Consider the following 27,684-nt stretch of genomic DNA (forward strand, 5'->3'; position numbering starts at 1 on the left):
AAATATCATCCCCCTACCCCCCCGCCCCCAATTTTCTCTTCATAATTCCATGGAGCAGATTAGGGTGAGAGATTGTCTGAGCTCACTCAGCGAATTTCACTGAATTATATCTAGGCCCTGGAAGTTCTGGGTTCAAATACCCACTTAATGAGTTTCTCAGGGGACTTCAGGTCACGACCCACAATTTGGGAAACACTGAATTATATCTAGGACCTCGACATTCTGGGGTCAAATGCCCACTCAAAGAGAAACTCGTTGAGTGGGCATTTGAACCCAGAACGTCCAGGTCCTAGATATAAATCAGTGTTTCCCAAACTGTGGGTCGCGACCTGAAGCCCCCTGCAGTGCCACAAAGCCTTACTGGGAGCCTCTGGAGTTTGCTTCCAGCATGTGCCGAGCCCGCAACCCACTCCATCGCCCTCCACAGGCCTCAAAATGCCTCAAAGAAGTGACTGGAAGCAACTCCCAGTTTGCACCTGTGACTTCCAGTTTAATTCTGGGTTGCTACTGCAGGCAGTCTGGAGACTCCCATTAAGACTTTGTGGCAGGACAGGGAGCAGTGGGTTGTGACCCACCATGGAGGATGAGGTGGGTTGTGGCACCAGAAGGAGGATCCTCATAAAATCCTCATAAAAATGTAAGATATATGCAAGGTGGTCCGCTAGTTTTTAGACTGTGATTTAATTATTAAATACATATTTTAATGTAATAAAAACAGCATCTATTTCTAGAATATGACAAATGGCCAAGCAGTAAAATGAAAGAAGAATTCCAGGTTGCACTTACTGAAAATTTCTCATAGAGTTGATAAGTCAGCAGGGGATTGGGGAGCTCTCGAAAGTAGAGTTTGCAGAGTGAGCCCACGCAGTGGATGTCCTGGATGTAGATATCTTTTGTCAAGTCAGGGATTTGCTCAGAATCAAACTCGTGCCTGAAGACAAAGAAGGATGGAGGGAAGGTGGAAGGAGAGAAAAACAGGGATAATAACCAATCAAAAGAAAACAAGGGCTTCATTTACAGGAAGACATAAATGCCTCAAACCCCAAGCCACAAGAGTCTGTGCTGCAAGATCACATTTTTACAGGGTGAAACAACTTCTTGGGGGGGGGGGGCAATTTTAGGTGGTTTTATAGCTGGCTATTTTGTTCAGAAAATGGATTCCCTGTAAAGTGGAGGCCACTATTATTGAAGTGATTTCATGATTTGCACTAAATGTGGATGCAGCCCAAATACGGGCAAATCAAATTATTATAAGTGACAGATGCCTGACGGGGTATAGTTCCCCATCTGTTAGAATAAAAATCAGATTTCTGCCTAGTCCCAAGCACTTAGAATTAAAATTATGAACATAATGAGACATCTGAGGCCAACTAAGTCACTGTGTGCAGATTCCTGACAGGTACAATCCATAGAACCAATAATTTTAGGATGAAAATCCTTGAGAACTGGCTTTGGTTTTCCAGGGAGGCGGGTGTCGGGGGTCAGACGTAAGTGTCAATGTACACAGAACCACAAAACAAAGACACCATGCTTTCTGCGGCCAGGGTGTTCATTGCCGGATAATTGCTGTTTCAAATTAGCCAGACGCAGACACATAGGAACTAACGGTGAGACAGACAACTGGGGTCAGAGAAGAGGCAACGGCTGTTTCTGAATGTCATTTCCACACGAGGCATAAATCAGCCTGGGGATTACTTGCTGTCCCACAGACAATAACCATCTGTATTCTGAAATCATAGATGGTGGCCCCCAGAGCAATACAACCGCTTACCGCCCCTACAAAATAATATGCTTTTGGTTTATGGAGACACATGGAAAATGAGGCAGGTGTCCCTAACTCAGCGGTCCCCAGTCTGTGAGGCGTAACTCCCAGGGGCGGTGTAGTGAAAACAAGGGGTGGCGCGGGACCCTCACTGCCTGGCGGTGAGCACCTGACGCAGTGCTGAAAATGGCGGTAAGAGACTTGGCAGGCAGAGATCTGTGGGTGAGGTTTTAGGCAATTGAATGGCTTCTACCCATCTGCCCTTCCTAGAGCTCTTACAGTGCAGCTCTACTGTCTCCAACCTGGAGGCAACTGGCGACGACATCATTGCAACAAGGATCTTCACCACTTACTTCTGGGTTCCTAGCGGCAGTAACGGGCCTGGCTCCCATGCCTTCCCAGGGCCGGGTCTGCAACACGCAGCCCCCCCCCGTGACATGCACCCCCCCCGGGATTCTTACCTTCACTGCAGAGCCTAGCATGACTTTCTTTGGCACTCCAAAAACCTTTTGAGACCTCTGGTGTGCCTTTAACAGTACATTCAATTTCCTGATGGAACCAGAAGTACTCTTAAAGGTGCTCCAGAGGCCTCTGAAGTGCCAAGGAGTCTCAGCATGGGGAGACCTGCCCCCAGAACGGCTCTGGAGGGTGGGTGGAGGCAGCGCATCTGCAACACGGAGGGCGTCGCATCGAAGGTATGTTCAGGGTTGTGCTGCCCTAAGCCATACTACAGAACTGATGTTAGCATATTCTGAACTTGAAAACTGCAACACAAAAAACATACCGTAGCTTCTGGATGTTGGATGCAATCCCCGACAGTCGATATATTCCATCCACAATGCCATGTTTTTCAATGAACTCAGTGCAACTCTTAAGCACCTGGGGGACTTAAGAGAAGCAAATAAAGCGATGTTAGTTGACCACTAATGGGCTAGTCCTCAAAAGGACCGTAACAGATCTTCCTGACAAAGAAATCCTTTGTGCAAGTGTCTTCATGTCTCAAAAGTAGCTGGAAATAGAGAACCTTGTTCAGCAGGCGCTTCTCTTTTCTTCTGAGCCCAAGCCATTTGTAAGCAGGGTTTTAAGATAACTAAGAACCATTTTTGTGACTACTGTACATCCAAAGTGGAACTGGTCATCTTTAAGCTCCAGCCATGCGGAGCTTTAGTGAGACATTTTAGCCATAGGACAGGTATGGACCCCCAGTCCTTTATTTAAACCGATTCTCTGATTCTGAAACTGTCAGCATTTATACAGTGAACTCTTGGTATCTGCAGAGGATCAGTTCTAGAACCCCGAGGACACAAAATTATATGGATAAATAAATCCACGGAGGCAGAGGGACTACGGTCACGCCGCTGCAGGGACTCACTTGTGGACCATGTGACCTCTGGAGGTCATGCATGGCCTCCTGGTTTCCTCAGAAGTCTCATGCATGCAACCGGAAGTTACCTCCAGTTCACGCTGGCAACTTCCAGGACGTGAGTCCAGGAGGCCCTCTGAGGTCCTCCAGCAGCAGGCTCAGCATCTGCGTATGCCAAGCCCATGGATTATGGAGGGCCCACTGTAAATTCCTCCTGCAATTTGTGCAATGGGGATTCTTTTGATATGCCTGTTCTACACCAGAGACAGGCAGAACCTATTCATTAGGCTTGTGGTTAATCAGTTACCATTCCTGCCTTATCCTCTAGCACGTCTCCCCCCTTAATTGCTTTTTAAAAATCCTGCTTATATTGCGCATGCATGTATTGCATACTAATGAAAAAGGAGTAGTCAGGAGGTCTAGAATATTGCACTGACCCATACATGTTATGCACATAATTTAAGATGGCCAAATAGATACACTTCTAGGAAGTCAAGTAGATGAATAGCAGTTTTTTATGCTCATTCACCCTATCTGGTGTCACTCTAATTCTACAGAGTTCCCATTTTAAAGTATCTTAGCACAAAAGCCATTGATAGACACACTTACCATCAGTGTAAATTCTACCGAAGCTATCAAAGTTTATGACCATCATCACAACTTGCAACAATAAATTAAGTTAATTATCCATTTCATGAAAAATGAATTAATTTTATTAGTTCTGAACCTCCTGAGAATCAATTTCAGATGATCCCAAGTTCTAATAATTTCTAAGAAATACCCTCTTATGCTCATTAGTAAAACACACTTATATACATACTGTGTCGGCTTTATTCATGAGTGGCTTACAAGCATCTTTTTAATTCCACACTAAACACTGCTCTTGAGCATACTTAAGTATAATATCCTTCCAAAATTTCTAAACTAGCAGTTTGAAAGCATGTAAAAATGTGAGTAGATAAATAAGTACCAGCTCAGTGGGAAGGTAATGGTGTCACAGATTACAAACTGCGCCTGCTGAAATTCTCCCTCCTACACAATTGTTAAAGGTCCAGGATTCTTAAAGTTGAAAGTTTTCCCACCCCTGGTATGGACAAGTAAAACACTGGCATCAGATTTTGAAACAATAATAGAGGATCTGATGTAAAGCACACAAACGTTCTGGTTAAAACTTTCACCATCCTCCTGCAGGGGGAAGCTGGGGTTCTGTGCAAAATTAAGTCACATGTAGCATGAGTTCCCAATGGTCTCTGGCATTGCTAAGAACATCTGCCTGGACTGCCTAATTGAAGCACTGTGTCACAGAGAACAAGCTCAGCATGTTTCCACAGCTTCTGCCCCCTGGAGCTTTCTAGCCTTATAAACAAACAGCATGGCGAGTGCTGTATTTGTCATAATTAAATTTCAGGAGTACGCTACTGTGACATTTAACATCAAGCCAAAGCGGAAAACAGAAAGGGAAATGGGGGGGGGATGGCGCTGGAGTGGAAAACAGAAAGGGGAAAGGGGGGGTGGCAGTGGAGTGCAGTCATCACAGTATGTTCAATTCACTAGCTCACTCACCATGTCAAAATAATGGGAATTAGCACTGAACAGACAATACATACACAGTGGCCTCATTTGCCCTCCAGATACCACTGGTTTACAGTTAATTCCCTCCTCTGATTGTCACACTGGATAAGAGGAACATATCATCAGTCAACTGTGCCAGAGCATGGCTAATTCCAAAACTCTTCCAAATAGGAAGGCGTGGTTAAAATTTCATTGGAATGATTGGATTCCTTGACATAGATCTTTTGGAAAAGGTATTAAGGTGGTAGTAATAACAACAACACTGATGCTCAATAGGGCAGGTGAGCGTGTAATTAGTTTGTGGAACTCTTTGTCACAAGAAATAGTTATGTCATCTTGCCTGGAAGCCTTTAAGAGGCGATTGGACAAATTTCTGGAGGAGAAGTTCATTACAGATTACATGTGCAAGCTCTTGGTTTTAGAGGCAGGCTGCCTCTGCTTGCCAGATGCAAGGGAGGGCACCAGGATGCAGGTTGGGTCTGTTGTCTTGTGTGCTCCCTGGGGCATTTGGAGGGCCATTGTGAGATACAGGAAGCTGGACTAGATGGGCCTTTGGCTCATCTCTCCCCCCCCTCCCCAATCCTTCCCTTTCTTTCCTGAACCTGACGTCTGCCTCCAACAGGCAAGTCTGGGTTAGAGAAGTTCTTTGTTTATCTGCCTCCAATCTCATGATGCAAACAAGTAAGCGCTCCCCCTTCTCATTCTTTTTTGTGTTGCCCAATCACAACATTGGACCACTTCTGAAAAGTTTACACAGCAGTATAACCCTAGGAGGAAATGGGTTATTAACCATGCGGGGATTTCGACCTGTAACACAGGCGCCATAGGCTCCACACTGCTTAGGAGATTAACCCTTTTGCCCCTGGGCTGCAGCAGCAGCAGCAGCAACAGCCTTAAGTGGAAATACAACTGTACTGTTAACTACGTCAACCCAACAACCCTTAAATATACATCCCCCTCCCACGGCATCCTGTTCTTTTCATCCTTTCAAACCTTTCCTGTAATTCTTTGTAGACAACAAGGCACAGAGGACTAGGCCTGCAAGCAGATGGGACAGATGAGTAATTTGTGCAAGGGAGGAGGGGGATTTGCAAACTGCTTAGTTTAGCATTTGCTCTTATCCGCAGTTTTCGGTATCCGCGTGGGGGAGGCTGGGCACAGATCCTGGGCATGCTTGCATTGGCATTTGAGCCTTTAGTTTCTTTGGCTTCACAGCCAAGACACAAATCAAAACTGGGTTGGTAGATGCAACCACATTACTAACAGATAAGGGTGTCAATCTGAAGAATGGAATTCCCTGTATTGGTTTTACTGTATGACGTTTTTATTCTACAGTCATCACTCTTCCAACACAGTTAAGAGTGTGACACAGATCTGTCCATCTATGGTTCAAATCCTAACCGACTTTCCAGCTCTGACACAGCTGTACCAATGGGGCATGTCCTGCATCCTGCAGTTGGGGGGGGCAGACACAAAGTCCTCTTCAAGGTAAGGGAATGTTTGTTCCCTTACCTCAGAGCTGCATTGTCTTTACTTCGGTGCTAGAAAGTTGGTTAGTTTGTCTGATGCAGTGAGCTCCCAAACATCATCACACAAGCATCCCAAACATCAACACAAATGCTTTGACACTGACCTTAGGTACAAAGACCTAAGGATGAGGTGCTCTTTGGAACAAGCTCCTGAGGACTACATGGGCCTTTGGTCTGGTCCAGCGAGGCTTTTCTTATGTTCATGTCTCCTACAACACTAAGACTGGATAACATATCCTGAAAGGATTCTCCAAAATACCCGAGATAGGAATGCTGTCTTGTCATTTATTTAACAAACAGACTTCCTGCATCCGACAAGTCTTCTGGGCAATGAAACATCATGCCCACCTCTCATAAAGAGGCAAGCCTGACAGGACAATATATTTTAAGATCTTAGCTTTGAGCTATACTCTGCATTCCTTCCAGAGCCTGTGGGCAGACCTGATCAACACAAAAGCACCTTCTGCCAATGTCTCATGATCTCATCCTTTATTGTGGGTTTTGCCTGAAAGGTAAAAGAACTTTCTAACTAGATTTAAGGCCTAATCATGAAGCACATGATGACTCACCGCAGGCACGCAATGTCGCAAACATAAGGCATGTTTACGGGCATTACCGCTGGCCCAGCACCGGAGTTGGTCCAGGGTGAGCCCATACTGGGACAGCACCAGTCAGAGGTCAATGATCTGCCATCAGGCACTCCATGCGAAGTGCCTGATGGCGGAGAGGTATGTCAGGGTGTGGGGGAAGGCGGAGAGGAAGTGTTCCGGGGCGGGCAGAGGGTGGGGGGAAGGTGCAGTGGGGGGAGCAGAGTGGGACCGGTGGAGTTCAGGTCAGCCAAATCAAGAGCCCTGTGTCGGGCCTTGTGGCCCCACATGAGGTTTCTTGATTCTGCACCAGCTAAAGAGCTGCCACAGAGTTGAATAGCCCCATTGCAGGGCTACTTCCCTTACTCAGGGGAAGGGGACGAATGTCCCTTTCACCTGAGGAGCTGCCACTGTCTCCAGGTGCGCGCAGGATACCGCGGAAGCCATTTTTGGAGCTGCTGCAGCACTACAACGAGCAGCTCAGAATTGGGCTGTAAGGCTACAATCCTATACAGTCTTTCCTGGGAGTAAGTTCCATTGAAATTCATGGGGCTCATTTCTGAGGAATGCATAGGATTGCACTGTGAGTGGCATATTGTCAGTTGCAACAGAACTGGGGTCACTAAGCTGCTGGCCTGATGCTGGATGGAGCAGGGCATCGGATTACTGAGCTAAAGCATTTTTGGCTGCATACGCAGAGAAATACGTGAAATTGCAATTAACAATGCCTCAAATCAAGTCAGATGCTTAGGTTACTATTTTCAGTTCTGCGGTTTCTAGGCAACACACCATACATGTTTCCCAGAGACTCTGCTTGTCTGTAGGAACCTTGATAAATTTGAACACCACAAGCCTGCGGGAGGCTGAGCATCACAAATATCTCCTGTTGAGAGATGAAGAAAGCAGCTTGTGTTACCTCTTTCCCTGATGCCAAATTGACTGCTTTAAATTTCAACAATAAAAATGCAAATTTGGGAATAAAGAAGAAGCAAAGGGGATCCCAGAGACGTCTCTCTTCAGCTATACAAATTTTTGCATTAAGCTGGCGAGGAGTCCCAGAAGGCTTCAAAGGTTGGATGCCATTTCAGAGAGTTTTTGAACCTGAAGTGGGGCTTCAAGCTTGGACCTGACTAACGTTATTGCTTCTGGTAATGCTGACATATGGGAAGCAGAAGCAATCCCTAGGAAACCATACTGACTCTCTTAATGACAAGAGCTTGATCCAATCTCCATTCAATAAGCCATGCATGGGACCCAGAAGAGAACATAAAAGCAGCCCTGCTGAATCAGGCCACCTAGTTCAAGGGCCCTACTTCCTGTACCACACAGTGTCCCACCAGACTCCTTAGGGAGCACAGAAAACAACAACAGACCTGTATGTTGCCACTACTTTGCACCTGGCATTCTGATATAGCCTAGTTCTGGAACCAGGAGGTTAAGAACATAAGAACAGCCCCACTGGATCAGGCCATAGGCCAATCCAGTCCAGCTTCCTGTATCTCCCAGCAGCCCACCAAATGCCCCAGGGAGCACACCAGGTAACAAGAGACCTGCAAGGCTTCCTGGGAATTGTAGTTAAGAACATAAGAAAAGCCCCACTGGATCAGGCCATAGGCCCATCTAGTCCAGCTTCCTGGATCTCACAGCGGACCAGCAAATGCCCCAGGGAGCACACCAGGTAATAAGAGACCTCATCCTGGTGCCCTCCCTTGCATCTGGCATTCTGACATAGCCCATTTCTAAAACCAGGAGGTTGCACATACTCATCATGGCTTGTAACCCGTAATGGATTTTTCCTCCAGAAACTTGTCCAATCCCCTTTTAAAGACGTCCAAGGCCAGACGCCATCACCGCATCCTGTGGCAAGGAGTTCCATTGACTCATCAGGGCTTGTAACCTGCAATGGACTTTTCCTCCAGAAATCTATCTGATCCCCTTTTCAAGGCATCTAGGCCACACATAACACCACCACATCCTGTGGCAAGGAGTTCCACAGATTACTGACACACTGGGTAAATAAATGTTTTCTTTTGTCTGTTTTAACTCACCCAACACTCAATTTTAATCAATATCTCCTGGTTCTGGTGTTGTGTGAGAAAGAAAAGTACATCCCTCCATCCATCCCGTGCATAATTTTATATGTCTCAATCATACCCACCCACCCCCTTCAGATCAACTCAGCCCACCAGTGGATAGCTGCTCCCTATAGGTTAAACTTAAAGTGAAGCAGATAACCAATGGTTGTGTAATCACTGATTTAAAACATGCTTTTTGCACTTCTGTAGTCAAATGTTGATCACATACAGTTAATATGTAGCCTTTTTTAAAAAAAATCAAAGCTATGGGAAAGATGCAGAGTTGAAAAAGGTGCAGAGTTGACTTGTGTTCACGTTAGGGAACATTTGCATTAAAAAGTCTATATGCCTTGCATATTTAGACATTCCTGTCCCATTACTGGAATGAGAAGTGTTGTGTGGCCTGGGAGACCAGGGCCTCCCACCAAGTTCCCCCTGCAACAGTGTCATTTTCACAGTGTGCCTTGCCAGGACCATTTGGCCAGTTAATGGACCATGTCATATTGAAAACCTGCCATTCAGCTGCATTCCACATGCCAGCAGAAAGTTAAAGGGTCACAGGAACTGAAACAATAACTATTAAAACAAACTGCGGTACATGCTGTATCTAGACGACTCAAAAACTACAGAGCTGTGGATGTTTAAGTGCCAATAATTCTGCAAGACATTTACTACTAAGATGCAAGTCGGAGCAAGAAATGCTCAGTGCTTTCCACTGAAGTTAAAGCTATCACTTGGCTCCAGCTGAATTGCAGATCTAGGCATCACAAGCATTAGATCAATGATATGCAATGATTTTATTCTTGTGGCACACTGCCCTCTATGGTCTTCATCGACTCTACTATGATGTCACTTCTGGCTTCCAGGGGACTTTTCCAGGTTCGATGGCTCTGTTTCTAGGCCAACTGTTTGTAGCAACCAGTTGTCTGCCCCTCTTCCTATGCTGGCTCTTTCAGACAATGCATTACTACAGACAGTTGTCCTAGAAACAAGAGATGCAGAATCCAGAAGCAATTTTCAACCACTGTGCCCCAACCTCCTGCGGCACACCTTTGAACCATTTGTGGATCAATGTGCTGTGCATGCAGGTTGATAATCGCTGTGGTAGACAAATACCATTAGCCACTTCTACTTTCTCTCATTCTATTACTAACATCATAATGCAAGACTTTTCAAAGTTTGCACTGAAAATAATCTTCAACGTAAGTTTTGTGCCAGCCCCCAGACTTCTAAGTATTTCGATGGCTGAGCCATTCTGATTTGAAGATACTTGTACTTAAAACAAACAAACAAACAAACAAACAAACAAACAGACAAACAAACAAACAAACAAACAAAAGGCTAATCTGTCTTCAGGGAATGTAAACATGTCTTCAGGGAATGTAAACATGTTAAATGTTTCCATTTTTAGGACACTTCCTCTCCAGGGGCTCAAATTCTACATCATTCCACAAATGTGACCTGAAGGTAGATTTCACAATCGGACAACATCCTAGCACTCCATGGTAGGCAGCAGTGTCCTGTCATCTTATAAGTTTAAGCCCCTGGGTCATTATTCACAGGCAGGAGTAATAGTAGCAATAATTAATATTAATTAACAGAAATAGTTACAATATTACTAATAGATTCCAATTCCAAAAAAAAAACTAGGTTTTCATTTAAGTTACATTGTGACTCTAAAAGGAAAAGTTCCTTGTTATAACACACCAATATTTAAAATTCAAGATGTCTAAAAGACAGTCTTGCCCACTGACAGTATGCTGTTGTATTTATTTGGAAAGGTGACTTCTGTCCTTACGCCCTAAAGGTAAAAGGCCATCAGGAATTAACTGAAGCTGTATAAGCAGGCATGCAACACTGGACCCATCCCAAAATTTGTCAGGTTGATTTCATATGACAGTTAGACAAGAATTTTGTAGACAAGGATCTTCTTCTACAAGAGACAAAATTAGCTCCTCAATGAATGTTACATTGAAATTTTCAGACTTACTCTTTGAAAGCTCCCCAAAAGTCACAACCTTGTGAACAGTGGCATCCTATTTAGTAACAAGTTAATGAACATGTAGTTTACTAACTACCAAGTTACCTAAAACTTAGTACACTTAAAGAATGAGCACATTACAATCCTGTTGAAATTCATGGTGGAAAAGTGAAAACTAGATGCTCAAGTCAGGAGCGGATCCAAGGCTCTCCCCCCCCCCAATTGTCTGTGTGCCAGCTGTCTGCCGGCAGGAAAGGGTGCCCGCCAGGCTGGCAAGCAAAATTGGGTGCCAGGGGAATGCCCACTGGGCAGGGTGCCGGCGAGACTGGCTGAGAATGAGAGCCCAGGTCTACCAGCTGAGTAGACCCTGGCTCCCGTCTGAACTTGGAGACCAGAGCTACCTTCCGGATAGACCTGGACTCCCATTCCAGCCAATAGCTCCAAGTCCAGGTCAGAGGAAGCCCAGGTCTACTCAGCTGGCAGATCTAGGCTCCAAGTTCGTGTGGGAGCCCAGGTCTACCCACTCAGCGAATCTTGCCATGGAGGTAATAAGTTAAATGGGAAGCTCAGGTCTACCAGTCTGGTTGACCTGGACGCTGGGGGGGAGGTAGTGATAATGCGCCCCCCCCCAGCACAAACATTGGATCTGCCCCGGCTCAAGCTCCATGGATTTCAATAACATTTGGCAGTGCCTGACCTTCTCTAACAGTAGGAGAAGCGATTTAATTATTCCTATATATTGCTTAATAAATATCCTTCTTATGGCAGCAGCTCTTCACCTACATCTAAATTTGGACCTGTGATTAGAATTATAAACACACAACTGTATAATAAAAGGGCAAAGGCTTCATATAGCATACAGCAACTGCCAAGACAGTGAAACAACATTAAGAGTCCCCATGCTGTTACACCTTGCAAGAGAAAAGGTTGACGTGAGCTTGCAGTGTCATCCAAATTGACCCACCAAATTATGGTCCTGTCACATATATCCAAGGCACAGGAGAGCTTCTAAAGGAGACTACATAACAAAGCCAACATCAGTGTTAAGTAAGATTCATTCAAGGTTAGACTGCCTTTGTGAATACAGACTGCCAGCCTTTTGAAGAGAAGTCTTGCTCATAATGTGGTGGCTTAAATGCACTTAAGGACTGAGCTCATTAAAACTGCACACTGTATTGTGAATCAGAAGGTGCGTTTTAATGTTTCATTCTATGTCTGTTCACGGAAGTGAAGCAAAAAAGCTTTACAAAAATAACAGCTTTCTCGGCCATTAAGAACACACTTTACTGCACGCCATGAAGCATTTCTCTGCTATAGTTCTACAGACGAAAGGGCACAGAGAAGGCAAAGGACCAACAAGCATTTAATCCTCTGCAGTCTTCCACCCTCCCTGTTTACATATTAAGAAACAAAAACCACCAAAAAAACACACCATGAACCAGGCCAACAGTTTCTATTAATTCCAGAGCTAATTAATAGGAGAAAAAAAAGCACTGCGTCTCATTCTCAACGGGAGCCAATGAATATGCATAGAGGTGTTTCAATGCACAACTCGCAACAAACTGCAACACTGCTGAATGAGGCTTCAGTGGGAACACTGGTGGACAAATTGGGAAGGACTGGCACCCTTTTGGTTCCCTTTAGGAGGAGAGGGGCTGAGCTGGAGTGAAAAGAACCATTACTACTGACCTAAGGGGCCCAACCTGATGGGAAGGCAGAGACGACAAGACTGCTGACAAGGGTTGCAGGTTGCGTCAGTTTCCAGCAACCCAGCATAACAGGTGCCAGCAAAGCGGAACAAATTGGGAAGGATGAAGAAACAGCAACTTCTGTGGCAACTTGGTTTCTTTCCAAATGTTTACTCAGCACGGCCAGGGGTGGGGGGAGGGTAATTTTTCCAGGCTAAGGAAACTGAAATAATGAATTTTCTTTTTTTTTCCAATTAAGGATGGATCAGTGCAATACAATTAAAGACGCTGCTAAGAATGGACAGTTTCGGGGCTGTGAAAGAAAAAATTAGATCCTACTCCCCAAGGAGGCAACTGACATTCTGCTCTGCATTAAAACTTTCCACATTTTCCTACTGAATTTTTATTTCAGGCTGACAATGTGTACTGCTGGTATCTTATACTCTTGAACACTTTAGACTCCATGCATACTTGCTACAGTATCTAACTGTAACTAGATAGCTAACTCAGGCTATCTAGCTAGACAGGATGCACCATCACCTTGCAATGGGTCAACACCAGCATTTCTAAATGGGTGTCCACTGATGTACCACTTTGCATTGGTCCACCTATTAGAAGTACCACCTGAAGTAAATGGCAATGATATCATCACAGTTACTCCTGGATTGGAAGGCCAGACGCACAGCAAACACTGGTAAGCTGCTCAGGGTGGACGGCAGGGCTTTTCAAGTGTGTGCGAAGTGCGTGCTGGAGTTCTGCCTGCCAACCAAGCCTCCTCCTGTTGCATGTCACGTTGCATTGCTGGTCTCGTTGCCAGGCGGTAGGGGTCTGCAGGCCCTAAGCATACCATCAATGAATGAATGAATGAATGAATGAATGTTGGCAACCTTAAGTCTCGAAAGACTATGGTATCGCACTCTGAATGGTGTTTCTGGAACAGCGTCTAGTGTGGCTGAAAACGCCAATTCGGGAGTGACAATCCCTTCTACACTGGGAGCAAGTGCAGTCTGTCCCTGGTCTGTCTCCCTGGCTATGGGCCTTCCTTCTTTGCCTCTTTGCCTCAGTCTGTTGGCCAAGTGTCTCTTCAAACTGGGAAAGGACATGCTGCACAGCCTGCCTCCAAGCGGGCCGCTCAGAAGCCAGGGTTTCCCACCTGTTGAGGTCCACTCCTAAGGCCTTCAGATCCCTCTTGCAGATGTCCTTGTATCGCAGCTGTGGTCTACCTGTAGGGCGCTTTCCTTGCACGAGTTCTCCATAGAGGAGATCCTTTGGGATTCGGAAACCATCAAACACCAATGATATTAGTATTCCCCCTCACACACTTTTAGTTGTCAATCCTCCCAGCCCTGCAACTGCACATAAGCCTGGCTGTTTCACTCCTCCTTTGTGCTAGTGGCAAGCTGTGTAGCCTTTGGAGTAAACGTTCATCTGGAGGGGAATGGGAAAGAGGAGGTAAACAGTCCAGCCTTGGAAGGTTTCTTTTAAAGATAGATATAATCAGATAGCACTTTGAACTCCATGATTCTTTGCTATGATCCTTCCTGCATTGTGGGTGTGACTTTCTAGTAGGCAACAGAGTCACGCATTCTTTGCTGCTCAGCCTACTTTAGGTACTCCCCCTTGACCTCTCAGTGGTGAACCCCCTCCCCCAGCTCTCCCATAGCTCCATGCACAGAGCTAATATCAGCACGAGGATGTTTGGCAGAGATATTCTTCAGCTGTTCCCCCTCCCTTCTCAATTCTGCAATGAAGTATTTAAGTGAAAATAAGTGGCATGTACTGGATGCAGCTGTTTCATCCAGAACTCCACAACAGTAGCATTTTCTAGAGGAGGGAGAAAGGTTGAATGGTTTGACCTTAAGTTTTGACCCATGTCCTAAAACCCAGTTCCTCTCTCTCTCTCTCATTGGTGCACTAAGAGTGGTTTGTTCCATTTTTGATTCAATTTTGTTCCCCTATAAATGCAGCTCCTAAACATCTCCTGAAGTCACAAACTAAGAAGCCATGAAGCAGCTTTAAATCTTTGCACACTTGTCATGTTGCATTTCATTGGCTTCTTCCATCATTTCACTGCTAATCTTAGAACACTGCTTGGTACAAACACACTCGCATGATCACACATAGCTTTGGCATAGTCCTTTTCAAGCACGCAATTTTCTTGATGTCGCCCTTACGACAACCCTGTAAAGTCAGCATTATTATCACAGGTGGTGAAAGCTCAAGTTGGGAGGGAGCGACCTGCAGGTCACCTAGCAGGTTCATGGGAGAGGTGAGCTTTGCAACCAGGAAGGCTTGTGTCACAGCTCCGTCTCTTAGGCATGACAGCCATATACACCCCAATCATTCAAACTGATGCACACACCAGCTATCCTTCTTGTATATGTTGGGAATATGTGAATTGTGAATTATGCATTAGCATGGCAGGCTAAAAGCACAGTGCAGAATATCTAAAGGTCTATGGAAAAAGACCTGCCATTTAAGGTGTGACAAAAAAACGTATCTTGGCTGATTTCAGCAGCTGTCATCAAGTGCAGCTTTATATAGACAAACACAAAGAACATGCTGAGACACAGGTAGGTTTATGAGCCAAAAAATAAAGGTAAAAGGAACGTGAAGCACATGTTAAAGCTCCTGGGGGCATAAGACCACTAAACAGCAATTGATCATACAGATTGTATCAGTATTGACACAATGATTAATACGCAGGTCTGTGACAAGGGGCATGTTTCAATGGATGATGTAAACCCCAGGCAGGTGGATTTACACTGAAAAGTCTGACTATAAAGAAAGCAACAAAGAAACCGCCATAGCAGAAGCTAAAGGCCACAACAAAAGCTAAAGTCATAAAAGTCAAACAAAAAGCTGATTCACTTGAATCTTCTACCCTCACCCAGGATGAAGAAAGACTACCATTTCAGTTATCAGCTGGTCTTCTGAATATCTTAACCTGCTGACTATGAATACATCACATGTCCTGACGTCATGGTCTGGACACACCCCAAGCCCAAGTGGGCATACAGAACCCCCTGGTTTTAGAAATAGCCTCTCTCTGACATGCCAGGTGCAAGGGAGTGGCAACATTGCACAACTCTTGTTGTCTTGGGTGGTCCCTAAGGCACTTGGGGGGGGCACTGTAAGATGCAGAAAACTGGAGCCCTTGGCCTGATCCAGCAGGGCTTTTCTTATGTTCCTGTGTTCTTACTTGGCATGCTCTGCTTTAGGGCGAAGAGGAACCTTATAAAGACATGGCTTGCTTATATTTAGCAAAGGGAGAGCAACTATCCCTGTTCATCCCATCACAGTGTTCCTCTCGCTAGCTGTTTACTGGTGTATCTTTGTTTTAGATGGTGAGCTAAATACCTATTCCTTTGGGGTGACTCTCACCCCAAGCAATTTTTTGAGGAGCAAACTGTACAGAGTGTTGCCCCCAACACTCTGCTGAGAAACAAGAATTTTTCCATGGTGCAGCAGTTTGAAACAGATAACCTTTTGGCCCTCTTTAAGCCTTTAATTCTGTGCCTCTAGATTCTTTAAATATACAAATGTCAAAGTACAACGAGAATAGACATCGTTCGTCTGAAGCCTTCAGACTAGAGGCAAATGCTGGAGGATATAAAAACAGGGATTTTGACAATGGGGTGCCACCTAGTTACCTAGAATCCTATTTATTTTCTCAAGGAATTTTGTTGCAGCAACGAATGAATAAAACACAAAACAATATATACAAGGAGATGGTGTTTCTCCTTGGAAATTTTCCAGGTACCCTTAACCCCTGGGCAAATCAACTGGCCTGATTCAATCATAAATAATCTTGTGGACAGACAGCCTGCTTAGGTGAATGACTGAAATCAAAGTAAAATGTTGAATGCAAAGACTGATCAAATCAGGGGGAAAAACACACACAACTCTTGGCCTCTGTTTCTTCAACAAGGACAAAAAGGTAAACGTATGAGTAATCCAATGATGTAAGGAAACTGGTTAATCCAATCAGTCTGTCTAGAATTTGCACTGTGCAAAGTCCTTGCTCAAATCATAACATCCCTTCTGTCTTACCATCATGGCCAGAGTTGAGAAGATGCTCTCCAAGGTCACAGCCGAACACCCTCTCCTTAAGGATTCCACGTTGCTTCAGCTTCTGCTTGGTGGGCCGAGACTTCATGAATGTGCGCAGGAAAGTGATGAGTTTGCCGTGTTTTTTGGACACTGTCAAATTGAAACAAAACAAAACAAATCATTTTGTGGGCAGATACCCGAACAGAAACACACACGTTTGCTTTGAACACATCTGAATCTAGTCGGTTTCAGTCACTGACTTGCATGAACCTTCTCCCCCTGTCCCATTCTGTTTAAACCAGTGGTTTCTATATTTTTTAGCACTGGGACCCACTTTTTAAAAATGACAAAAAGACCCACCTAGCTTTATAAGACTTAAAAATCTAGAAACAAACAATATTTTTATTTATTTACAAGTAGTAGCAACCAGAAAAAGACACACTCAAAAACATATGTCCCTATATATACACATTCTTGCAAACTGCAGAAGCTCAGCTGTATGCCCAGCGATTAGCAGCTATCTAGCAAACTGCAAGAGCTGAGCTCTTTGCAAGGCAGTTAGCAGCTATCTGCTTTTAAACATCCTTAGGGTTTGAGGCAGTTAGTTATCTAACCTTTCCATCACCCATGTTTTCATTGTAGGCTCTGCTATGTGACCCACCAAAAATTGGGTTGTGATCCACCACTGGGTTCCGACTCAGTTTGGGAACTGCTGGTTTAAACCATTTAAGAAAACTGATTCGGAAGAAACATCTGCAACAAAATGTATGTTGCAAGTGTTAGGCAGTAGCTGTGTGTTCCCACATACTTGTACAGCAATGGTAGGCTAATAGCAAGGTTTACTGCAATCACATCCTGATACCTCACCAGTCCGCTTGCACCTTGTGGAGGCTAAAAGCTAGCAATTCACATGCTTTTTGTTAGGCAGCAGGAAGAAGGAAAGCATAAAAGCTGCATAAAGCATAAGCAGAACACTCCACTTTCCTTCTTATTGTCGTCTCTCACTTACACAGTAGCTAGAATCTAAAAATCCTTTGAGACAATTGCCTTATGAAACAGACTGGTAATGTTGGAAAGATAGCCAAGATAGAAGGAGCGTTTTCTATGGGAAAGGGATTTAATCTTCCACCTTATACTCAACCATAGCTTGGCTCGTTGGCCAATCTTTATTGAGTCTGAGCCCATTCATTCAAGAGCATTAAAAACCTGCAGCTCCTTAAGAAATACCACCTTTCCCCATGAAATCTTTTAACCATGGGTGCACTCTTTCCCCATGAAATCTTTTAACCTTTGATATGCTTTAAAATCCTTCCAAGTGTGATGTAACATCTGTAGTGTAGAAACTCTCTATACCTCTTGTTTACAGAAGCGAGGAGCACAGCATATAGACACAGACACAACGTAGCGTATCAATCATATTAGGTTTTATATTGCTTCCAGGTACGTAAGCTGTTTCCGCTACAGATGGGGAGGAAAAATCAAATCACAAGGATATGAGACAAGGGTTTCCCAGATCTTATCACCACTTTGAGGGTTCCTTCCTTTTAAAAAAACAGAACTTGGAAAGCAATTTGTCACAATGTTGATACAACACGGATGATATTAATTTTTGTTTGTCAGCAATGACAGAAGTAGGAGGCAGGAAGATTCCAAAAGCAAAATTCAATTTTTATGTTCTTATGTTCTTATGTTCTTAATTGGCGGTGCTGGAACAGAACTCTATTCAACCAGATTACCACCTTCACAAGCAAATATGACTCCTCTAATCACTATATCCTCAGTGGTTTTGAAATTTTCTCTTCTGATGGCACACTGACCTTTATGGTCTTCTCTAAGGTCTCCATCTCATGTGATGTCACTTCCAGCTTCTGAGTCAGAAGCTGTCCAGATTCTGTGACTCTGTTTCTAGTAACAACAGACATTGTCCCTCTTCCTCCACCAGCAGCAGAGCCAGCAGGAAGAGGGCCAGACAGTTTGTTACAACAGACAATTGTCCTAGAAACAGAGTTGCAGAACTCAGAAGAGTGGTTTTTTTAAAGTATTTTTCAACGCGGTGCGTTGAAAACTAGGAAGAAAACTAGGAGTTCCACATTTCTATTCTGAAGCAGCTACTTTTGTTTTTAACTTTTCATGCCTATACATTCTCAGTTGTGTTAAGGCTTTTCAAGCTTCACTGAACTAGAGATAATGCAATGGAAATTTATACACATGGCTGTGATCCTGTGATGAAAGTTCCCCTATGTCATGGGGAATGGAGTCAGCAGCCAACTGAACAGTTCCAGCAGTACAAAGTTGTCAATTACAACTTTTTTTTGGGTGGGGGGAGGTGCCCAAATGGAAGGAAGCATCATAAAAAGAAAAAAGACCTCACTTAACCTAGCAGAAGCCCTTTTGTTGGCCTGGTTTACAAGCAATTCTGTACTAACATCCCACTCAAATAAAAGCCACAAGATGATGCAAGCTGGAAAAAGATTTCCTTTGTCTCCCAGACTCTTCAGCACCAGGACTCTTCATCACCAGGAAGTTATCAGGCCTCACCAAGTAGTAACATTAATAATTAGGCTCCTTGTGCTTTTTGCTCTTTTTCCAAAGGCCAGAAGGAAGAGGGAGGCTACACTTCATTAGCGCTAACAAATGTCAATGCAGCAATCATGGCACAGCAGAGTCACATCCTCGTGCGAAAATAGCCGAGTTGTCTTCATAATCAAAGTGGCAGTATAATGACACTCTAGGTGCCACCAACTGCCTAGGGAGATTAGGCAGACAAACTGAGGATGCTAAACTACGCTGGATACTGGAAATTCCAAAGCAGTAGTGCTTGCTTTGCTGGGGGGAGAGCACGCTCCTAACATGACTTTCAACTTTGGCATGAGAAAATTCTTGTTACGTCACAAAAAGGTCCCTGGTTTAGAGTCTTGATCACAACTGGATGGATAGGCAGGTGTGGTGACAAGCTGTACATGAGTAATATCACTTTGTGCAAAGTTCAGAGCATACTTTTTTTTTGGGGGGGGGGGGGGGTCTAATGTCATTACATTTTGCACCTGGGATTTATAGCAACTAATCACGCTGGGTTCGAAGTACACCAACCCTTGGATGAAATGAATGCGCTTCTTGATACTACTTTTTACTAGCTGGTTACCTGCAACAGTTACCTTTAGCCCAGGTGTTTTATGATTCTGACAAATCAAGAACAAAGGGGAAGGAAATCGGGGACTCTCTACCATGACCTCAGGGAAAGAACAGAACAACACAACACACACAGAAAACTTAAAAAAAAACACACCAGTAATTCAAGTTTGCAGGGCGCTTCTCAGACTAGGCTCCTGCATCTCCTACTCTGTGGCTGAGGGCTTCTGTCTGGCACTGCTGGGATACCACTTGCAGAAACATTGTCAGGAAGGTCAAGATTTCTCCCACGGGTGTTCAGAAAGAGAGGCCCTCTATTAACAGACCCCTGAGCTTAAGGCTTCTCCATTCAGACATATAGTATTTAAATGCAAACCAAGGATACCAAACAATAAATTGCATCAATACGTTACATTACAACAAAACTCTCCACTAAAAGAAGTTTGAAGTTCTAAATGCTCTTTTCCTATCACAATCAATTGCCACTAATCCCTGTACCCACTGGTTCCCAAAACCAATATCCTATAAACTCTTCTCTGAAAACCCACTTATCAAATACAGGCAATCCAGCACAACTGTTTCCTAAGTATTCCAACTCTTAAGGAATATCCTCTACTGACAATGTGCCCCCAAAATGAATTCGACAGATGTTCGCTACTGGATACAGGGATTTGAAAACATTCTGAGAGTGCTAAGTGCCTGTGAAAATATATTTGCACATCTTCCTCTTCAAGAACAAGAAATGCAGCAACTAAAAGCTCCTTAAAGCACGTGAGTGCAAGCATGTCTTTGCAATCCACTTAACGGGATCTAGTAGCAATTTAGCCAGAGTTCACAGATGCATTAAAACCACTCAACATCATATATTTGCCTGTTAGAAGTGCCAATATATGTAAAATGGGTTCTTTTTTTTCCTACGCCAGACTCCTGATGGCTGAGGGGATGGCTAATACAGGATTAGTTGTCTGCAAAAGGAAAATCTTTCCATATACAGAATGACCCACATTTCCAGCTCATGGCCAGCAGATAGGTTCTCCTCCCTCTGAACAGCAGTGTTTTTTAACCCCCCATAGTGAGGATAATGTTGCGCTAAGGTCAAAAATTAGAACATGTGCAATTGTAGAGGATTTAAGCAGATAACTACAGTTTGCTAAGTAGTAAAACCAAACAGAGAACATTTTATATATAACCAAAATATTTTGTTGCTGCTAATTACAGTAAGATGCAAAGAACACAACAAGGAGCTGACACCCCCCAACCCCGGACAACTGGTAATTCCCACTAACTCAGTGTTTCTCAATGAATGGTGATTGAGGTGGTGTCTGGTGGAACCTGCAGAAACTCTGGACACCTGCTGCCCAGCAGCAAGACCAGGAACATGAAGCAACAAACAGCAGTAGAAGGCTTGGCGGGCAGAGCTCCAAAGCATGCTTTTTCGGGCATGGAAAAATCCCATCCACCCTGAGCCTCTTACTGGTGTTTGTCACATCACATCTGGTCTCCCAGCCCAGAAGTAACTGGTGACAATGTCATCACCAGTTACTTCTGGTGGTGCTTTTAATAGGTGAACGATGAGAAGTGGTACAGCAAAGGACAGATGTTGACAAACACTGTACTAACTAATTCGAGACATTCAAGCCAAACATTTACAGCCACAAGGACTAGGAACATCAAACAGCTCTATGGAATCTGAAAAAGTGTAGGAAATATTTGCAATGTGGGCGATATTTGTTAAAGTACCTCTTCCGAAGGGCGTGCAAACTAGAGCATGACACAAAGGAGACGACAGAGGGAGGGAAGGGAATGCAAAGAGGGGCAACACATACAGTTGTTTCAGTTACAAACCTTGGGCTTAATTACAGTAGGGATCCTTTTACCAGATCGTTAAACGGGTCCGTTATAAATGAGCACATGTATACTACCCAAGTCGTGACTGAAAAAAGCACATATGTTGATGAGGGAACAAAGCCTGCCATCTCATGCAAATGGTTTTTAAGACAATCTGGTTCCTGCATCAAACTCCACATCAGTATGTAATCAATGACACACTGGCATCTGAATGCATAATTATATGAGCATTAAACAGGCACATTAAGAGGTCAAAGGAAACTTCATAGTGAAATAAGTTGCAATGACAGATAAGAGAGTACGTGTGCGCGCATGTAATTCTGCCCCCCCAAAACACCCGTGAACATGGCTAAAATGCAGTTAGTCCTCCTTATATGTGGGTTCAGAACTCATGGATTTGACCCACCATGGGTTCTAAACCCATGTCTGAATGGCCCACAGAAGACCTCCAAACCAGAAGACCTCCAAACCTTCCAGTCATGTCCGGAGGTGTTCTGAGGGTCCGCCAGCGGATCTCAGTGTCTGCGGGTTTGGTATTTGTGGGAATGGATCTCCCCGTGGATACCAAGGATTTACTGCCTCACCTACTGTTTGTGAGAAGTGGGCCTCTGGTCCCACTGAAATAAATGGAATTTAGGGATTAAGGAATTTAGGGATTTTAAGTTCCACTAACCTCAACAGAAATTAGCAGTGATTATGGTTGGCAACCTTCAGTCTCAAAAGACTATGGTATAAGCCTACAGCACCCAGTATTCCCAGGCGGTCTCCCATCCAAGTACTAACCAGGCCTGACCCTGCTTAGCTTCCAAGATCAGACGAGATTGGGCATGTGCAGGGTAACAGTTGCAGTGATTAACTTTTGTTGGATTTTGCCTGTAGGTTAGTTAGGGATGTCTGACTTCATACTGACTGCCGATAAAGGTTCACCCACAGATGTGATGTGATGAAACCGCACAACTGATTATCACATTATCACAATGTTTTAATGGCGACGAAATCCAGAAGTATATACACACTTTGCTGAGTGAATAAATAGGCCTCCCCTTCAGATTTTTTTTTCTGCTTCATATAGAAAACAAAAGTGCAAGCCCTGCCAAATAAGACCCTAATTACCTACACAATGACAAATGCACAAAATGCTGAACATTGCAAGAACATACTAATATGAGGTAATATTCAAAGCAAGAAAGCCGCATTATAGTATCAGCTTGAATAACTACATACAAAACACCTGAAATTTTCAGGAGCACATTTTATCTGGACTAGATTAGTGTTAACAAGTGTTTTTCAATACTCAAGTCCACTATCTGTGCCAAAGAGGGGAGAAAAAAGTAATGGTCTTAGCCTTTCTTATCTTGTAGCAGGAGGTGTTGAATGAATTACTATTTTAACACAGCAGGAAGGTTTAATTATTTCACAAGGTGACAATCTAACGTTCCATCTGAAAGCATGCACTAAATCTCTGATATCTGATTAGCAGACCTAAATGTATTATCCATCTGTAAGTGTACTGTCAATGTTCACTTTGGGAAGCGAATGCATCAGTTATCTGAAGTAGCATGCAAACCACTAATGCCTGCCCCTCAACAAATGCTGGTTGGGGCTTTGGGTCAATCGATATATAGATTTGCAGCAACAGCGTGCTAGATAATTTAAAAAAGACTTTTAAAGCTGCTTCTACACTAGCGCCTATATTTAAGTTTGAAAAATCCCTCCTATGGCTAAGAAGGAGGGAATTCAAAGCCTTACCTGTTCCCCCCCCCAAAAAAAAACAGCTTTAAATATTACTTTATTTAACATTAACTATTTAACTGCAATGCTATACACCAGCGACTTTCAACCTTTTTCATTACACGGCACACTGAGAAGATGCTAAAATTGTCAAGGCACACCATCAGTTTTTTGGCAAATTGACAAGGCACACCGTGCTGCTGGTGGGGGCTCACATTCCACAATGGCCCTACTAATTAATGACCCTCCCCCAAGCGGCACACTTGCGGAGTATCCACAGCACACCAATACGTCATGGTACACTGGTTGAAAATATACAATGCCTTGGGAGAAAGCCCCACTGAACACTATTTTTTTACATTTTCATACAGCAAGGAGTTCCTTGGGTACATGGTTCCTTCCCTCCTCTTGTCCTCACAACAACCCTGTAAGGTAGGAGAGGCTGCCTGAAGGAGAGTGACTGGCCCAGGAAACTTCATGGCTGAGTGGGAATTTGAACCTGGACCTTCCAGGTCTAAATCCAACTCTTGAATCACTATACCATCCTGGCTGAGACCTACTTCTGTGTAGAGATGCCTAGGATTGTGCTGTCAAGGAATTAAATTCCAATAAAATATAGACTCATCTTAAGAGTTTGATTTATACCATATTTAAAACAAAAATGAAGTACAGTTGCAGGGAGCATTGTAAACTGTTTAATTAAATTTCCTATTTTAGTATTTAGGCAGACAAGCATGATTTAGTACAGGACTTACTCAACCACCCAGAAGGGAAGGCAGTAGCATTCAACTTGCCAAAGAATCTACCTTTCAAATGAACTATTTGTTAACAGTCAACAAAACCTTTATTAGGCATAAACATTTGGGAGGTGAAGACTCTGTATGGAAACCGTAGAGAGAATAAAAACCTAAATAGTACACAAATATATGTGTAAGTGCACCTACGTGTACATACAGATACGAACGTACATTACATTTTACATACAAACATGTATTATTTAAAAAACAGAAAACAATCAGTTACTCTGTAGCTATTGCCAAGATGTAACCTACTCAGTGATTACTTGCTACAGAAAGCTTGGCTCGGTTCAAATTACTCAAATTTAGGAACTGTGTGACTGAGAGGGTTGTATGCTCTACATCACCTGCTAGAAGGAATTGAATTATAGCTTTCTCAGAATGCCCTGTTTTAGCATGGAGCAAGGGAGAGAGAAATTGCTGTCTTATTGCTTGACATCTGGGACAGTGCAACATAATGTGTGTGGATGATTCTACTTTGCCTAAATTGCAGCTACATAAACGGTCTTCCCAGGAGGCGTTTCTAAATCTGCCATGTAAGTCATTAGAGGGGGTCACGTTACAAGGTGCCAAGGTAAAGGCCCTTCTCTCCGAAACTATTTGTTACAGGTTAATAAATAGAAAAAAGCCCTACTAGATCAATCCACATATCCATTGAGTACAGGATCCTGTTCCCAGGTGGCCATTGAGACACTTCTGGGTGGCCCACAAGATGCGGACAACGCACTGACTCATTGCTTGCCCCAACACACAAGCGGACTTCCTCAGAACCTGAAGTTCCTATTTAGCTATCATGGCTAATAGCTATTTGAGAGACACCTCCTCCCTGAATTTCTCTAATCCCCTTGCAGAGCCATCTGACTCAGGGACAGGGAAGTTAATTCTGTACTAGGTGGAATATTCCCAGTGATAATTTTAACGCAACAGCACAAACCTATAAGAATGTAATGTGGGCATCCAGAATCCTTGCAAACTATATTTAAGATATAGCCAATACTTTTATATTAAGGAAAGATCTGGTCGCGGGAGTCTGAGCTCCTGTTTGCAAGCCTCTCCCTTCAAATGTCTGATGTAACAACTAGATATGTCAGACTGGAGTAGGAGGCAGGTGTTTTGGCTCCTCCCATCCTAAACAAACTGATGACCAGTTCAGGAACACAAAAACACATTTGAAATACAAGCTCCCTGCCTTCTACCATACTTCCATGGCAACTTCAGTACCATATACGCTCGTACGTGAGAGTACGGAACCATAAGGAAGAGTAAACTCTATACTAAAGAAATGCAAATTTTCTATTAAATGTACAACTTGTATTACATTTTCTGGAATCCCTAGCATGTATGCACTACTGAAACAGAGACGCCTGTGTTGGCTTGGTCATGTCGTGAGAATGGATGACGGCCGGATCCCAAAGGATCTCCTCTATGGAGAACTCGTGCAAGGAAAGCGCCCTACAGGTAGACCATAGCTGCGATACAAGGACATCTGCAAGAGGGATCTGAAGGCCTTAGGAGTGGACCTCAACAGGTGGGAAACCCTGACCTCTGAGCAGCCCGCTTGGAGGCAGGCTGTGCAACATGGCCTTTCCCAGTTTGAAGAGACACTTGGCCAACAGTCTGAGGCTAAGAGGCAAAGAAGGAAGGCCCATAGCCAGGGAGACAGGCCAGGGACAGACTGCACTTGCTCCCGGTGTGGAAGTGATTGTCACTCCCGAATCGGCCTTTTCAGCCACACTAGACGCTGTTCCAGAACCACCTTTCAGAGCGCGATACCATAGTCTTTCGAGACTGAAGGTTGCCAACTACTATTACATTTTCATGTGTGTTTTCTTTGCACTGTCTTTTCCCAAAAGCAGAAAGCAAGGAAAGTGCATTAACACAAGGCACAGTAAACATGGGAAAAAAAGAACATCTCACTTCAATGTGTCATCTATCTCCCACACCTCTTCGGTTTGTGAACCTTTCCCAGATGCTGCCCACACTAGTTGCTCTCCACAGTTAGTTGTGCTGGACATCAGCTTTCTTTAAACATAAAATGCTGAGAAAAATAAATTCTGGGATTGTGCCACAAACCAGAAAATGTGCAGAGTTCACATTCAATGGTGATGGCGTTGATGTTAAAGTAATATTGTTAGAGGTGTTTGAAAACAGTGCTATTTATTTTACTCAGAAGTAAGCTATTTTCTGGTTTGTGTTCAAGTAAGACTTAGGCTGTACAGATCCAACCTTGTAATACACTGATTTTTTTATATACTGATTTGACTGAACATGAATGGCCAATGCAAATGAGAAAGAATGTGCTGATCCCTGAAGAAGGGGAAAAATGCATCCCTTTAAAATCACAGTTTTAGAAAACTGCTTTTCTTACTGTTGTAGTTAGACAGTCATGCAAGCGATCATTCCATTCTTCAGCTGAACCAGGCAAAGGAAAGGGGTCCTTTTCATTTCTAATTGCTGACTACCTCTCTACACCAGCAAGAAACGACAATTTCTTGTTTTTAAACCACAATTGTACATGGACACTCTTTTAAGCTTTTTTAAAACTGCTTTTATTTAACACATTTTATGGTATCAGCAGAGAGTCCCAGAATCAAACCCCTGCAGATGTCGAGGCAAGACCTTATTTCCATTAGGAGCAATGGAGGGGCAAGAAACATGGAAGTGGGTCTTTATTTTTCCACAGTTTTTTAACCACGGATTTCTTTTATCCACTAGGGGCTCTTGAACGGAACCCTAGCAGATAATGAGGGACAACCTGTAATCCTATCTCACTCATGGGAAACAAAACCTCTAAATATTGCTTATTCTCTATACTCACACACATTGTTTTCCTATCTTAAAATCATGAAATAGTCTGCAAGTTGATAATGTCTGTCTCAGTCATGGACATACTGCCCAGCCAAATCTGGATTCCAAGGTCATTGATTTAAATACAGCACCTAACTGAAGCAATGACAGCCATACAGCCTTGAAGGCAAGCCACCAGTTTGCTGGTCTAATCTACAGTATAGTGTGCGGATCTACTATGATGACTTCCAAGTTAACAGGTGAATTACAAACATGTGCAAAACGGAAGTCATTGAATCCCCTTGAAAAATGTTCCAAAGCCAATGAACTGACCCGTATAAACCATTGAGTTGGCAAGCCTGTTAACCACAAGGTTGGCAGTTCGAATCCTCGTGGTGGGGTGAGCCCCCACTGCTTGTCCCAGCTCCTGCTAACCTAACAGTCTGAAAGCATGTAAAACTGCAAGTAGATAAATAGGTACCACCTCAGTGAGAAGGTAACGGTGTTCCGTGCACTTAGGCGTTTAGTCATGACCATGGAAACTGGCTCTTCGGCTTAGAAACGGAGATGAGTACTGCCCCTCGAGTCGGAAATGCGGGGGGGGGGATCTTTACTTTATAAGTAGAGAGCAGAGGGGTGTAATGCTCTAAATTCTCATAAACTAACATATTGTTTCACACACTCACGCTCACCCACACATGGAAAGGTATGTTCATTTGGGTTTTTTATAAGTTGCAGTATTGGGGACAAACTGAATATGAAGGAAATTCTTAAATGAGAGG

General features: G+C 43.7%; 1 protein-coding gene and 1 pseudogene across 1 annotated transcript in view; both read right to left on the minus strand.

Annotated features, from left to right (window-relative positions):
* ARHGAP32 (Rho GTPase activating protein 32) overlaps positions 1-27,684 on the minus strand; it is a 161,829-nt gene that overhangs the window by 19,751 nt on the left and 114,394 nt on the right. The window contains exons 13-15 of the mRNA XM_066639519.1: positions 16,611-16,760; positions 2,547-2,649; positions 787-931 (exon numbers count right to left, since the gene is read on the minus strand). Coding sequence (XP_066495616.1) covers positions 787-931; positions 2,547-2,649; positions 16,611-16,760 — 398 coding nt within the window. The remainder of the gene's footprint in view (positions 1-786; positions 932-2,546; positions 2,650-16,610; positions 16,761-27,684) is intronic.
* On the minus strand, positions 22,322-22,438 carry LOC136662681 (5S ribosomal RNA; annotated as a pseudogene).

Source organism: Tiliqua scincoides, chromosome 11, assembly GCF_035046505.1.
Source record: "Tiliqua scincoides isolate rTilSci1 chromosome 11, rTilSci1.hap2, whole genome shotgun sequence".
Taxonomy (NCBI): domain Eukaryota; kingdom Metazoa; phylum Chordata; class Lepidosauria; order Squamata; family Scincidae; genus Tiliqua; species Tiliqua scincoides.